Source organism: Neltuma alba, unplaced genomic scaffold (genome assembly GCF_004799145.2).
Source record: "Neltuma alba isolate B1F8T4 unplaced genomic scaffold, ASM479914v2 tig00007298_pilon, whole genome shotgun sequence".
Taxonomy (NCBI): domain Eukaryota; kingdom Viridiplantae; phylum Streptophyta; class Magnoliopsida; order Fabales; family Fabaceae; genus Neltuma; species Neltuma alba.
In genome coordinates, this window is record NW_021634740.1 from 56167 (window position 1) to 73017 (window position 16851).

Below are 16851 nucleotides of genomic sequence, written 5' to 3' on the forward strand. Positions count from 1 at the left end.
TATATTTAAAAGGGGCAAAGTATGTATATTTAGATAGAATCATGCTGGCACTAAATTGATAAGTAATTAATTTAATACTACTTCCAGTCCTAATTATAAGAGTTGGTTGACTAATTTGAAGAGATTAAAGAAATAAATTAAGTTAGTTATTTATAATAAATAGATATTGTCTTTCCTAAAATATCCTTACTAATCAAGTGTATTGATTAGAACTACAATTATTAGAAGAACTACCTTGAAAAAAAAAACACAAATATTAGAGACAAAGTGGATTTGGGTCTTATATTTAGAACCAAAATAAAAGTCAAACAAAATTTTATATTAAAGACCAGAGGTAGTATTAGTCAAATTAGTTTTGAGCAAGTAAAAAAAAAAAAAGAATTTCAATCTTAATTTGAATGGTGTCTTAGAATGTTCTAAGATCTCTTTCTGCCTTTCTGGTTTAGTACCACAAACTCAACTCTGAAACCTTATGCTTAATCATGTCAAATCATTGATCAAAGACAAAAAATTGTTAAAGAATTTCAGGTTAATATGAACATTACAAATGAAACATGATTCACATGTGAAATCTCCCATAAAAGCTATACTGAAAATGGGAATTAGATTCTTCATCGCATGGTTGCAAATAATAAAAACAAAGTCAATAATTGGAAGAAGCTACAGCAGTTCAACGTGCAACTGAATCAACAGAATTAGCATTTCTAGACATATATTTACCCCTACAAAATATACCCTATCCAGTATCCACAAACAGGTCAATATTTGATTCTACTTGCTCAATCAAAGTCATCAGGAGTTACAACAGCCCTTTTGTTAAGTTCCCCAAGAACACAGCAGTTTCTTCCTGCAATTTCCATGGCCACCACATCTTGAGCAAACAAACAATCTGAACCAACAGACACCTGCACAAATGGCCTGATGTTACAAATGGGATTAAACCTGTGACCTCCCATTTACAGTGGAGGGTCAAAACCACAAGACTACAAGGCCTTTGGCAATGGTAGTAGGATTTAGATCCCTCGTAGTGCCTACTTTTTGTGTAGTTCTCAAGAGATGAGCAAAATGGTCTCTCAAGTAGTAAAATCAGACAGTGTCCTCAGATTCTTTACGTTCACGGTATATCGTGGGGACAAAAGATGAGGATTGAAAGGTAAGATGTAAGTCACACACAACAATGTCCCTTTACATTTTCTTTCCTACAAATGCATGAATGCAAAGAATCTAACCAGAAAAAGTTTATCAAGCAAGATAATGTCACTAAAACATCATACATAGTACCAACTACTAAGTTTGTTATTATCAACTGTTACTACCATCTTGAGGTTGTAGCATGTGAAACTAGCCTCCCTAACTATATAGGTTGTAACATGAAGCACTTTAGACTTTCAATATAAGAATCTTCAAAGTAGCACATCTATTAAAGTAACTTTCATGCATGAAGCTGAGAAAATGTAAACGAAGAACCAATCATGTTTATGACACAATAGATCAATTCTTGCAGTCTACGAAGACATAATCCGTGTAACAGAACAAAACATCAATGCTCATAACTCAAGCAGTAAGTTTGATTAATTACTTGTTCCATGAGAAGAATTGCTGAGTTTAATGCTGATTTTAGTACCATATTCAACTCAGACATTTATACTTTAGTTACTTTATCAAATTAAAAAAGATAATTTTGTTCTTAGCTTTGTTGAGTAACTTTTTGGTATGTCCCTAGCCATGGTCATGCCACATGTAAATTTCAGAGCCAAGTTGTAAAACTCACATCAAATAAGTTCTCTCCAAGCTTTAATTTAACTGCTCCACTCTTGTATACTAGCATTTTGCCCATGTAGCCCCCTGACAAATCTTCCAGATTGCAGCCCTTTATGGAAGCTTCTGATGTACCTAATTTCTCCTTCCCTTTCACGCTGGCCGGCTGCTTAACCAATGGCAGAGGAGGGAGCTGAAACAAAAGCATCTTTTTTCCGTCCCTGTCATCCTGTTGAAATTTTATCATGCATACTTACAGTCACATGCACTGCACAGCAAAAAGCTTAGAATTTATACTAACACGTTTTATTGTGACTACTGACCAAGAGACCAAGTTCTGCGGCATTATTAACAGCTTCCTCATCATATTCTACACTAGTAGCAGCTTCCCCAAATTCTTGCTCATCAAGAATTTCTGAAAGAGAAAAAAGAAACAGGTAAATGAAATTCAATGTTACAAAGCTCAATAAATTCATCAGAAATGCCATCGTAGATCTATAGTTCATTAGTTAAGAAAAAACCTGAAAAAGGGTTTTGCTGATATTAATTATTTTATGTTCTCGGGAACTCATTGGCCATCACATTACAAGTACTTTTTTGGGTATGATATATCATGTTCTCCGTCGAGTCTCATTGACGAAATTGAATTTTGTTGATGGATCATTTGTTGAATTTGATTAAAGCATACCTGGGTTCCCAGAATTAGGCTTCCTCAGCGGCAGCGTGGTAGGATAATAAGATTGATAATCCTGCAGTTTTTTTTTTTTAAAAAAAAAATGCTTAGACCTTGCTCTTTTTAGGAAGATGTAGATAGGATAAGAAACGATCAGTAATGACAATTTCTTACCCATGGTTCCCGGTATTCTTTATTTGTTTTCCTAGCTGATGCATCGGTTACAGCATTAGTAGCATCTATCATATAAACATCATTTTGATTCTCCACAGCAGTTGAAGGCAATGTTAAAACATCTTCCCCATTACCAGAAACTCTGGATGATGAGCTACTGCTGCTTTGACCTCTATTCTTGCCCTTACTGTTACCATATGTTCGTAGGGATGGCGATGAACTAGCACCAGGACCAAATGCAACTTGCACATTTGCTGGAATTTTTAACAGAGAACATAAGGATTCAGTTAAATTAATCAAAAGGTAAACAATGACGATGGTAATGAGAATTTATCTATAAACTGTAAACTGATCACAGATTCAGAAAGCTACTCAAGAAGAGAAAAATGTTTGTCCAGTCAAACTGCGGTGTTATTACTATGGTTTAGAGATATTTATAATTATAATAGCCAATTAACAGCTCCTTTGTAAAAATGAAGTGTGATATATTCCAGTAGTTCCATGTTATTTGTGCTTCTCACCCAACACCAAGACTATCCAATTCCTGGATACAAATGAAAGGGAAGAGTTCAGAGGGAAAAAGTAAAACTTCTTGAGGCATTTTTACTGTTCTTAGACCATAAATAGACGGGGAGTTATCTTTACCCCTATTTAATTTTCAAGAACTTCTAAAAAATTATCACACATAAGGCCATGCAACTGTCATGAGATAACATGCACGATGCAGAGATATATCAGAATTTACTTTCTGATGCAGAAGCACAGAGTAGAAGGAAAAGTGAACATGACAACCTCTGGTTAGTGGTTATCAAACATATATCAAGCTATTCAAACTCCAAAAGGCACAAAATATACTTGTCACCAAATATCACTAGAGAAGGTTCAAGGGAACTTGTGCATTGATCAAGTCTAAGCAAATGGGGATATTTTATATGTCGCCAAATGATGATACAGTTAGATAGAGACAAGAAAAGAATATGTAGTAACCGGCTAGTGCTTCTTCAAAATCCTACCTAAGACTGAAACATAAACTCCATTTGTTAATAGGATAAATTTACGCTTTCTATTGAGAAGTCAAGATTGCTAAAATAAAACAAACATATGCAACACAAATTTCCAGACACATTCTGCTCCAAAACTTTCACGCATGAGAACCTTGTAAATTTTTGCTATTGCGGTCACCAGGACATCATAGCTTATTCCACAAACTCCATTATTTTTCTATTATTTCCTTCTTCTTTTTTTTTTTTGGGGTTCCAGTTCAGTGTCTTTTATTTGCACTACATATTAAAGATAGTTGAAGTCGAGATTGGCTTCTAGGCAAGAAACTACGACAGACTTCGCTAATACAGGAAAAGACGCACAGATAAGTACACGTCAATTTTCTGTAAGAAATTTGAGGTAATGAACAAAATCAAGTGAAACTTAATGCTCAACAGAAAATACCATTCGGGATGCAAGATTATGGTAAAAATATGATCATTAATGTAAGAACATGCTTTGCAAATATCATGTGGCAAGCAAGGCGCAAGTACAAATAAGATCGTTACCTTTTGTTTCAACTTTAGGACTTCGTCTTGTGATGCTCTCCTGCAAATCCAGGTTGAAAATATATCAGTATTATATCAGCAAGAAGAAAAGGATAGAGCCCATAAGTATGTTTGTTTGACATAGGAATTACAGAGATTCAATATAAGCTGACACTCCCACAAAATTGTTCTCCTTGAAATTTAATAATTAAAAAAAAAAAAAAAGGAAGGGACAAATTCCTAGAGAGAAGCAGGGCTGCCGCAGGTCATGTTACCGAAGCTAGATCCTCTACAGTCACGAATTGATTGACAATTCAAAGTTTTCAACACTTTTTCCAAAGAAAAAATCAAAAGTATTCAATAATCCTTATTAATTATCATTTTAGACATGTCGTAACAATGCTTCGGCTTGACTTTCTTTTGGGGCACAAATCGATTCCCAGAGACAAGTAGAAATTTAACAATAAAATAAAAAAACGATTCAAGTCTTAACTATCTAGCATGATGCCCTTTTTCTTTTTTCTTTTTTCCTTTTGAACATCTCAACGAAACATCAAAATGCTCTCTCAAGCCTATCAAAAGGGTCCTAGTGATCTTAAGAATTGCCACCTCAGTCTATCAGCCATGAGAAAGATATTATAAAGCACCAACTACGAAAGAAAGGAGAAAAAAGTCGGAAAATAGGTTGATCTATTGCTAAACAACCAAACACGCCCCAATGTTTCATATGAATACGTAAAAATAAATACAATAATACATACATTTAAAGTAAGAACTTAAAATCACGTGAGGTCACATCTGGTTGCATTTATTTTTTTCTTTTGAGACTACATGATAATGAAAAACTAAATAAATAAATAAATAAAATGGGACACCGCCTTCAGAGCGAGGACGGTTCTGCTTGCAATCGCGATGAACTGGCATTGCGAAAATTAGTTAGTTAGTTTCTATAGTTTTGATTAGAATATAGAGTTATTCAATTCTTAAATTTTTGATTTGGTAAAGTTCAATTCTTATAATTTTGACTTAGTTGAAATTTGCTGCCTAAATTTTAACTCAATGCAATGTTAATTATATAAAATTTTAGCACCCAACCTTTTTGCAATATGTAATTTTATTTTTTTAAATATGAGGACTAATATTTTACAGTTATAGGGATCAAATTGCATCAAGCTAAAGTTTAGGGAGGAAATTATAATCAACAAAACTCACGTTATGAGAAAATAGCTAGGTTCCTCCTATAGATTTTAATCTACTTCAATAACTTTGTTTTCTTTTTGGGCCAAATATGCAAATTTGTTTTGGGCATAGCCAGGTATGCAAATTTTGATTCACTGTTTTCTAAATCTCTTACCGACCAAAACGCGCAATTAAACCGGTCATCCCCTTCAGTTAACAAGTAGATTAACAAAATAACTACAAAAAGCCGTTCGAAATTTTGGCTTGATGGTGATAGCAATTCAAGAATCACCAACCAAGTCACGTGTTCGAAACTGGCACTCGGCAATTGAATCAAATACAAAATAAGAACAAGAACCAAGAGTCTGTAAGAATATGATGATATGATTTTTAAGCTCAGATCTTCAAAGAACAATAACAGAATCAGAGAAGAGGGAAGACTTACGCTCATGTGACGCAATAGAGCTCGAGCTTGAGCACTTTCTCCATCATTTTCTTCTCCAGCTTCACTGCATCAACCATAATAACAATAATCAGAAAATTTTCGTACAGATTTCAAAGGGAAATGGTGGAAATTCACAGTGAATTTTGCGGAATTACGATTTCGGCGTCTTTGGTTTAGGCTTCCTGGTAGGTGGAGATCTCGGAGCGAACTTTACCTGCCAGAGGAAATCGAAGTCACTGGGAGTTGAAATCGAATCTTGTTTAATGAAATGAGAGAGTTTTGCCGGAATTCGAATAGAAAATTATACCTTCCTGCGAGCAGAAGATGGCTGGTCTCCATCCATGGTCGTAGAAATGAGGAAGATGAACTGAGTCCAAAAAGGCCAAAAAGGAAGGCTAGGGCAAGAATCGAACCAGCGACCTAGAGAATGAAAACCAAGCACAGTACCACTAGGAAGACAGGATATTTTATGCATCGGCTCTGGAATTCTGTTATATAACATATGAGCTCACCATATTTTAACAAAAACTATGTTTTAAATCTTGGAGATTTTATTTAAAAAATTTAATGCAGTTATTATTTTACAAAAAATTATAATAAAAATTAACTTAATCCTATTATTAGAACTCTGCGAGCTTAGCTAAAAGCTCATCAATAAATTCGAACAAACATTAATTATACTTGCTATTATATTTTTTAAATATAATGCGTGGAACGTATATTAATATTCTTGGCAAAAAATTTAAGCTGCCACAGCTCAATATCTCCTAATCAAGTCTAGTAAAGAAATTCCTAATCTTGAGAACTAGTAAAATTTCACTTAAATTCGATGGGGAAAAAAATTGTATATATATATATTTTTTTTTTTTCACCAACGTAAATGATGGTTGATAATTCATTAAACTTCCATATAATATTTTGAGGGGAAGTAATTGACGCAAAATCATCTATTTGATTTATTAAATTATGAAATGTTGATGGTTTCAATGAAAATAAACACACGCACAAAGAAAGGCATTATATTAAATATAGTCCAACAAGAAGAGAGCAAGGCAATGCTTGAACAATGAATCTCATGAGTAAGACTTACTCTATTTAAAAATTATATTATAACTTAATTATAAGTTAACTTGAACCTTATTCTAAAAATAATATATGAGCTAAATTAATAAATAAATATAAATAATAATTAAAAATTCATTTTTTGACTTGGTTTTTTCATTCTACTCCTCTGGTCCTTAATATAGACTCAATTTTTGAGTTGGTTTTGATCCTAAATATAAGACCCATTTCTCATATTTATCAATTTTCTCTAAATTATCCCTATAAATATTCCCTCAACCATAATCAAGTAGAAGAGAGTGAAAGAGTATTAAGAAAGATGATTATGGTGTTTTAGGAAAAATGTATCATTTTTCTTATAATTAACTAACTTACCTAACTTCCTTAATCTAATCAAATTAATTAAATGAGTTTTATATTAAAAACCAGAGGAGTATAATCACAATAAAAAATTTATAATTGAATTTGGAAGAATCGAGATGAGGTAAACTTTAGCTTGATTTAATGCTCTGTATGCTTTCTATAACAGAAAAATTTTCTCATTACGTTTTAGACGATATAGATACCTCCAAAAGGGGAGTTGGAGATGCAAAAAAACAGAAGAAAAATGTTTGGGCTCCGCTGGAGCATCAATTTTAGGCCATTTTGAAGTGATTTCAAGCTTTATAACAGTATGGTTAATTATTTATTGATTTCTACATTTCTCCTCCCAGCTTTTTATATTTAATTGAGATGGTGTGGCTAGGGCTTGTGAATCTGAGAGGGATGAGAGTTTTGTTGAGTCAGACTATGTTTAAATGAACTAATAAGAGTAGATTAAAAAGGTGTTTGGGTAAAAACAAAATCATAGTTTTAAAAGTATTTTTATGGTATACAAAATAAATATATGAAGGAATTTGTCTTGTTTTGCGGTCCAAACACCCTCTAAGTGTCTAATTGGTTTACTTTTATTGAATTTTAAGTTGTGTGATTTGATGTTAGCGTTTGATGATAACTTAAGGGCTTTGTAGGAAATTGATAATGCAATCATTTAAATTGTGGTCTAATGATTAAGTTAAGTTTATATGAATTAGAAGTAAGGTTTAATCGGTTTGATTTATTGATCTTGAAGTTCGTTTATGGTATGTTGGAGATTGGGACCCTAAGTTATAAAATGGGGAATCGGATTGATTGGTCACAATTGAGGTTTTCTAGTTATTCAAATGAGTTGTCACGTTGTAGAAAAGATTGATCACATGTTTGGATTGAAGGATTGGGCAAATTGTGAGAAATGGAGGATTTAGGTTGGAGATTGAGATTTTTAGGGGAACTTGATGTTTTGTAATTTAGTTACTTAATTGTTATACGTATTGATTGTGTCTACACTAATTAGCTATATTAAGTTGTGACCGTGTTATGGAAGGTTTAGCGAAGCAAGAAACATGCTAGAACAATATGTTTGATTCTTGTAACTAGAACTTGAATAGTCGTGATAGCAATTTCTTGTTTAACACAACCATAGTCATTGTAACGTCCATGTCTCCATTCTTTATCCTTTGGCTTGAATTTGGAAACAAACGCTTGTGCGGTGTAATCACATTTACTAACTTGCTTTTTTGCTCTTATTTGGATAATTGTTCATTGAGATATATATTGGGTCCGTTTAGATTAGTAATAGAAAAAATAACTTATTTTTAATCTGACTCTTAAAAACTCAACACAAATAAGGAGATTTACTAACTTGCTTTTTTGCTCTTATTTGGATATTTGTTCATTGAGATATATATCTTTAGTCTGCTTGGATTAACAGTAAAAAAAAAACTTATTTTCAATTTAACTTTGAAAAAAGTGAGATTGAATAATATGATTAATGTTTAGATTAACTTTTGTAAAAATTAATTTGTAAAGTAAAAAAATTATTTAGATTTTAATTGAATAAGTAAGTTTAATTTGTAAAATGATCAACATGAGTATAACCTTTATTAAATAATAAAAATGATTAAAAATATGAATTTCCAGAATATAATAATTTTAAATTATTATAATAGAAAAAAATTATATTTAATGAATAAAATATATTTAAATTAAAAATCATAATAATGCAAAAAAATTTTAACCAAATAATATTACATAATTAATTAAGTAATATACTCTACATAATTAATATAAATATAAATAAAAAATAATATTAAAAATTTAAATATTATACAAACTATTAAAAATTATTTTTATTTAAGAAAATATTAAAAATAAATATAATAAGCAAAAAAAAATATAAAGATAAGCATAAGAATAACATAAACATAAAGACAAAAATATCTTTTAATTGTTAAAAACTACTTTTACACAAATCATAGACAAGAGTTTTTACAATTGTACTTTAAAAAAAACTGTTCACCTATTGACTAAAAACTTTGGCAAACAGCTCCCCAATTTACAACCTAACTTATAACACCTATAAATTACTTTTCCTTTTCCAAACACCTTACCAACAGGCTGATTGCCATCCTAGCAAAGAATGCTCATGGGGTGAATATGGTTTTGAGCATCGTTGCTTATGTCAACCAAATGTACAGAGACCTTGCTAACCGTTCCAGGGAACCTGAGGTTTCAGGTAGCACTCTGATGACTTCAACCTTCGACTTAAGCTAAAGCTTGCCTTCTCATTTACCCAAATATATATACTCTTCCGATCTTTAATATAAAGCCTAATTATTGAGTTAGTTTTAATTCTAAATATAATATTCATTTATTTAGTTTAAATTCTAAATATAAGATTCATTTATCATATTTATCAATTTTTTCTAAATTACCTCTATAGATACTTCTTCAACTATAATCAAATAGAAGAGAGAGGGGTATTAACAAAGATGATTATGGTATTTTTAAAACAACGTGTCACATTTCTTATAATTAATTAACTTACCTAACTTCTTTAATCTAATCAAATTAATTAAATAAGTCTTATATTAAGTACTAGAAGAGTAGTATGCATACGTATATAAACATTTTCATGACTGCACCGTACATATTTTACTTGTCATATTAAGCCTTCATGGTGACCAAGACTTCAATTGTACAAAAACTAAAAATCTCAGTGTTATTACTTTAACAATTCACATTCAAGTTTAAAATTCTAGTGATGGGGTCAATAATTAATTTATTTTAAAAGAATTACTACATTATACACTCAAAGGTCAATAACCACCTCATAATTTTGCCATGTACAAAACACCAGCCAAAAACTTGCACAACGACAATCACTGCAATGGGTTTGAAACTAACTTCTGATCTCTTTTAAATTTTAATCCTTTAAATTTGAAATCAAAATATGATTTTTTTTTTGTTGGTTTCTTTAAAACCTACATAGATTCATATTTCAAAAACCAAAACTGATCAAATTTAATTTAACGAACTAAAAATGACGGCATCCCTTGCAATTATCATTTCTTAAAATAATCACTGATTTCCAAATCACCACTAACGCTGAAAACCCAATCTAACTTCTCAAGTACGAAATATCCAAGATTTTGTTATTTCATAAAATTTTGTTTCTCAAACACAAACTAATGCTACAGCACCAACCCTCACCCACCAGCCCCTTGAAATTAAAAAGACCAATTTGTCAATGAATTTTGCGTCCTGATATATATTCATCTTATATATAAATGCAAAAGCAAAAGAAGAATTTAAATCGAGACTACTTGCTCAAAACCCAAAAATCACTTAAAAACACTCTTTAGCACTTGACAACTCACATCTACAAAAAATCACTTGGGACAAGTTAATCCTAACACCCGTACGCCCTTCACTGTTTTTCTTTTATGATACATAGAACAGCATTTAAGCATATACCCACATCCCACATCACAATCCCACCCTTACTACTTGAGCTGGTTCAAAAGGCTTCGACTCTAATTAAATTTAACCAAATGATGATAACCCGAAGCATACAATATACCATCGATATCAACCTCACTGTAAGGTCGCCTTCGCTTTATTATCGTGGCCCCATCGCCCTTGTGACAAACAAGAAAGGTTAAACAACACAGGAAACACGGGAATAGGATTAAAGGCGTAACTTGACAAAAACCCACCACCTACCACATCTACGCTCAAACGACAAGGCAAGCGCCATCTAGCCAAAAGGTTACAAGACATTCTATCAAAATCACACGCAGACACAAGGAAAACCACGAGGCCAAGGGTCATATTCACTAGGTACGCAATATAGCTGACAGTAACAAAAATATGTAACTCAGAAATCAGCCATCAATCAGGGCAGAATTTGCCACTCCTTTGAATCAATGTGGCACAAGACAATAGAAACCAGACCACAGAGCTCAATAATCCAACTCCCGACCAAATGTTACAAAATACCATCTAAAAAAGAGTACAGAAACATGCAATTTTGCATGACCGATGGCAACTAGTCGAATAGAATAAGATTAAAGGAAGGCAAATGCATGCACAGCAAATGAATATGATGATTTTCCTTACTAAAATAAATACACTAATTACAAAGATTATTGCCAAAATTGATTTTTTTTTTCCTTCTAAATGTAAAACACAGTTTTATCAAAAATGAAAAGAAAAAACTAATTGAACACATGATGCACATAAGAATGCTTTAGACCATACATATCTCAGCCATCCAACAATTATACATCGGTTGTGATCAAGCACATAACATCAGCGGCCGGTGCCTCCTAGTTTAAACATCTCCACAAGCATGAGGGTACATAGCATTCCACAGAAAATTAACACAGCCACTGAAAAGGAATAGCTAACTGATACCCACATATCTATGAATAATCATAAACTGTGATGGATAACTACTATGTTAGGAGAGTGCAACACGAAGCCAAAGCCACACGACAGAGACTTGAGAGACCAACTACTAAGTTAACTGTTTTCTGACTATGGCAAAACCTTGAGCTCAGATGGAAGACAATTCCTGTGACAGTTCTCAACATGCTATAGCTTAAAACCTTCAAGGTAAAATCTTGAGAGAGTGCAACTACTTCCAGTCAAAATTAACCATCTCAGGAATCTGACGGTCCAAAAGATTCTAATGAGAAATTAAGTTCCACAGTGTATAGAAAAAGTAAGGGAACAGTATGCCCATTTATTACTTCATGACATGTATCATAAACCAAACATGGTACTATTTTTATGACTTGGCGGTGTGGAAAAAGAAATAAATTCTACAGAGCGAGCACTTCTTCTCTGCCAAACACACTAGTGCGTTAGCACAGCTCCGGCATATACGGAACATTTTAATTGACATGTTGCATTCACCAGCAAGAAAACCTAAGATATCATGAACCACAACGAAACCCAAAAGCTTGAATCCAAATGAGCAGAGACATCCTTCATGATATTAGGAAAGACTCCCAAACTCGAATTCTTTAACCATTCACTTTCAATCTTTGCCCAGCATTACATGGTAACCGAGTGCGTGAAAACAAGTCAAAGAAAGCTATCAACAATAGTATGGGCCTCACCCTTCAACTTATGCCCATAACATGAAATCACCTCAGAAACAAATGTCATCACCTGATATTTGCCTGTATCATCCAAGAATTTGGTGATCATAACATCATGTCAGCTGAATTTAATTGAGGCAAAATATGCATGTGTGCCGCGGTCTGACATTTTACAGGACTGAATGATTTTTTTTTTTGAAAAAAAAAATCTAAATGGATTCAATTATCTTTAGAAAGGCATCTGACCACAGATCCCAAATATTCAAATGAAAACCTAAGGTGACTTCGGGATAATATTATCATCAGGATCTAAAAGGCAGCCTCAGCACCAGGCAATTAAAATAAGTACAACTGTCAAAAAAAAGACGCTTGCAATCAAAATTACAAATAAGTTAGAATACAGTTCTAATAAACTAATATGATTTAACCAAGAAATGTATCTACGTTTAACAGAAGGAACCCGCTGCCCAAAAATATTACTGTCAGAAGAAAACTTTAGCAACCAGACATCCCTGTATGAATCAATGAGAACCATAAGGAAAAATAAGAATACGTAAGTCCAACAAGATAAGCAAAGATCAATAATAATCATAACAACAGAAAGCCCCTTTGATATTGCCTCTCCTGTATGAAGACTCCTGAACTTCTAGACGAAATCTCTGCAAATGTCATAAGAGCACAGCAAGATTAAAGAAGTGAGTCCCAAACTTCCAAGAAAGTCATGGCAACAGGTTAAGAAATCAGGTTCACAAGAGCTCCAAGAAACATCAAGCCTGTCACAACGTTAGATAACAACAATGAAGAGTTAAAAACTGCAACATCATGAATAATGTTATAAAACAGTAACATGAGAACATATTAACATATAATAAGAACACATTCACAGACATCTGCCATATAGAGAATAGAAGGAAAAGAAAAAACTCTTAAAACTAGATATGAGAGCGACACAATCTGCAAAACGCCACATTAGAACCATGAGCATATCCATTATTTCATTACAGAAAAAGAGTCAGAACATTAAACTATTTCAATTTTTCTTGAACATACTCAAGAGAATAAGAATTATATACCTGAACCATACAACTTTAACTAGTATCTGCTCCACATGATTATTGTTGAGCATTAAAATATGAATGGCATCACACTCAACAACATTAATACGTGAGCTGAGAAAAACATTAATCCAGGAAACATTGCGCATAAAGAATCACATACTTACATAGGCATAATGTTTTTTCACCTTTTTACTGTAAGGGCCCTTCAGGTATACCCAAAAAAAGTGAACATCAATTGGAAAGTGAATTGGAAAAAAAAAAAAAAAAACAACGTTTGGTAACTTATTTTATACATAAAGACTATCTTTAGGATTAAAAGGGAAAAGCAGAGGCGTTAAAAGTCAGTATTCTCTTATTCCTGTAGAATGATAACTCCGAGAAATATGTAGCAAATACTCAAAATATTACTTCCCTGAAGTGCCTTAATAATAATAGATGAACTGATAAGAGAAATGCATCCAACATCACAATGTTAGATTAAATACCTGTAAAGTTGAAGTTCCTAATAACGAGAAAATCAGAGACGACTCAAGATTTTTGTTGGGCAAAACCTTTTGAAAATGGACTTAAATACTGATAAGAAACTTCTCCACGAAACTAACTAGGTTAGAAGTAAAAAGGTTCAGAGCGTTAAATTCTATCAGCATATAATGTTGAACAAGGCCACCAACGAATTAATCATAGAAAAGTAACATGGATAATACACAAACCTTTCATAGCTTATAAGCATGACTTCAGACCAACCAGATCATTTCATCTCTGCCATGAATTTCTCATACTCCGAATCTGCACCATATGTTGTCTTCTCTGCAGTTGAAGAAGGGGGTGGCATTGGAGGATTTGTGGCCCAAGGCACATTTCCTATGCTCTGAGATTGATCTGCACCATACGTTGTCTTCTCTGTAGTTGATGGAGGCGGCGGCACAGAAGGATTGGTAGCCCAAGGCATGTGGTCTGAAGTCGGGATAGGTGCAGGGGCAGGCGGGGGAGGTGGAGGGGGAACTGTACCATAGTAAGGCGGATAACCATAAGATGTAGCATATGTAGGTTGAGCAGTTGGTGGCATAGAAGGTATTGAACTCCCATAAATATTGGCCGACGTAGATTGAGTAGAAGTGCTGCTGTCAGACTGCACTCCTGGAGGGAAACTCTGCTGTGATTCACTAGAAGCTGCAGGCTGGGATGGGGCACCTGGAGGGGCTGTCTGGACTGGAGGATACTGAATACCGTATGGAGGTATAGATTGACCTTGAATAGGAGGGTACATAGTTGATCCAGGAGGGGGAGGAGCATAAGGAGCATAAGGTGGAGGAACAGGAGGTCCCCATGGAACTGGGGCACTGGCATAACTTCCAGGGGGTGCAGCGCCTAAAGGACCACCAGCAGCATATTGTTGGGATGGATAGGCACCAACTGGCTGGCTTGAAATAGGATATGTGGGCATGGCTGATGCTGGCGGACCAGGAGGAACAGTAGGCTGAGGCGGCTTACCAGCAACTCTCACTGCAATGGTTCTACCCTCAAGGCGATAGCCATTCATGGCCATAATTGCATTATTTGCCATTTGGATATCAGCATACTTGACAAACCCATATCCTTTACTCAAACCAGTCATCCGATCTTTTATAACCTTTGCCATAACAATCTCACCAAATTGTTGAAACAATTGGATCAGACCATCATCATCAAGAGTAGGCGGCAAATACCCAATGTACAAATTTGTATCATCAATTTCCTTTTTAACCGGATTAGCCCCTAAGCCAGCTTGTGATGTACCGCCAGTCGATCCAGAATTGTTAGCCCAAGGAGGATTGCTTCCAGAATTGCCTGAACCAATTGCCAACGTGTTGGTCTGTTTTATAGATGATTCTGGAACTGTCCCTCCCAGCTCTGCCAAAAAGTTCTGATATTCGTCATCCATCTTCTTGCCTGTGGCTCCCTTCACTGGACAGTCTATGCTTGGGTGACCACCATCCCCACAATGCTTACAGACCACTTCACTCTTAAATGTAGAAGTGCGCGTAGGGCATGCATATTGGCGATGGCCAGGTTCACCACACAGCCGGCAATATTCTTCATCCCTAATTGTACCATTCAAGGCCGCAAGTTCTCTAAGCTGTTGCCTCTTATGCTCATTCAACACCTCATCCACAGGCTGCAAGAGTTTCTCCACCATGCCTGCGGCAGCATCAAGTGATTCTTGTGTTTCTGCCTCCACAAGAACATGCAAATCTTCATTCTCTGAAGGGTCAGGTTTCAAATCCCTCTTCTGTTGCAGTCTACCCTCTTTCACTGACCCTTTACCTCGAATCACAATTTTAGCACCAGTTTCTCTTTCCATGCGCTTCTGTGTGTTGCCTCGAGGACCAATAATAAGCCCTATAAAGTTGTAACCAGGATATTCTTTCATTGGTATGTACAGCTTCTTCTGAAGCTTCGGTGGCCTATAATCGGCGGGTGGCTTGAATGCGGGGTTTTTCTTGATAATCTGAGAAATGATTTCTTGCCTCTCCTTTTGCAATCTTTCACGGGCACGATATTCTCTAGTGTTAATTCTAATTCCCATGTTATCATATATCGGTTCAGGTGAAGGAGATCTAGCACCTTCAGGGCGATCATCTAAAGGCAAACCTGATTGCAGCATTCGACTGATCTCAAGAAGCCTACTATTCAAAGCTTGAATTTCAGGATCAAACTCAATACCGCCCATGAAATCGGGAAGCTGAATCACCGGCTTCGGCTCATCATCGGCCCATCGTGACTTCCTCTTCTTCGTTCCGCCACCGGCTTCACCACCACTCTGATCATTGGAATCAGGTTGCGGGTCCCATCGACTACGGCGGCGACGTTTGCTTGTAGTTTCCTCTTCCCCACCAGAGTGATCCTTGTCGGTGCCACTCTGTGTATTATTCGTCCACGCGTTTTCAGAAATCAACGGCTTCACACTCACAGGCTTCGAATTGCTACAGCTATCGGCACCGCCCTGACTGCTATCCAGTCCGTTCTCGTATCCATTCCCAGTAGCAGACGGGGTTGACCGTTAACGTTTGACCATCCGAAGCAAGGGTTTTCGAAGAGTTTTGATAATCGGAGTTCGCAGTTTGCTCATATGTCGTCTGCAAATCCGATGCCAAGCTCTCCGGGGGCGGAGGAGCAGGGTTATGATCGTACGAAACGACTGTTTCGGACGGAAGAAATGGAGAAGGATTAGGGTTCGATTCAAGAGCGTCCATGGATAGAATCGCACAGCTAGGGTTAGGGTTTGGCCTTGGTTTCAGCGTTCGAAGGGAAGAGGAAATCGTGAGCGCTCGGATATCTTATATATAAGACGAAGTGAACAGGACAGCGGCTCGTTATTATAGGAGGCGACACAGATTACTGTGCCAGGAAGTAAAAGAAGTTAAGAACGAGTCAGCCCCTTCCGTGAAATCAAATTAAACCCCAAGAAGTTTCTCGATAGAGATTTTTAAAAATAAAAAAAAAATTAAATTGAAAATAGGCTAAA

General features: G+C 35.0%; 2 protein-coding genes across 2 annotated transcripts; both read right to left on the reverse strand.

Annotated features, from left to right (window-relative positions):
* Positions 1–750: 750 nt before the first annotated feature.
* Positions 751–6189, reverse strand: LOC114752248 (DNA-directed RNA polymerase III subunit rpc4-like). Its single transcript, XM_028940972.1, has 9 exons — positions 6066–6189; positions 5914–5972; positions 5759–5822; positions 4156–4195; positions 2606–2859; positions 2447–2507; positions 2082–2173; positions 1772–1987; positions 751–905 (listed from the first exon to the last, which is right to left on the reverse strand). The coding sequence occupies exons 1-9, from the start codon at positions 6099–6101 to the stop codon at positions 780–782; spliced, it is 948 nt and encodes a 315-aa protein (XP_028796805.1). The 5' UTR covers positions 6102–6189; the 3' UTR covers positions 751–779.
* A 5707-nt stretch (positions 6190–11896) lies between these two features.
* Positions 11897–16383, reverse strand: LOC114752249 (splicing factor-like protein 1; the record flags this gene model as incomplete). The annotated part of the gene is made up of 2 exons (XM_028940973.1): positions 11897–13061; positions 14057–16383. A coding segment is annotated over one exon (2289 nt), but the record flags the coding sequence as incomplete, so codon positions are not given.
* Between the last annotated feature and the right edge of the window lie 468 nt (positions 16384–16851).

What these genes read in the sequence shown, in the direction of transcription:
- LOC114752248 (XM_028940972.1), bottom strand. Translation starts at nt 6,101, where the DNA reads ATGGATGGAGACCAGCCATCTTCTGCTCGCAGGAAG. An exon ending in AAGAATACCGGGAACCATGG is followed by an intron (nt 2,508 to 2,605) that starts GTAAGAAATTGT and finishes AAAAAACTGCAG; the next exon opens with GATTATCAATCTTATTATCC. An exon ending in TTGGAGAGAACTTATTTGAT is followed by an intron (nt 906 to 1,771) that starts GTGAGTTTTACA and finishes CCATTTGTGCAG; the next exon opens with GTGTCTGTTGGTTCAGATTG.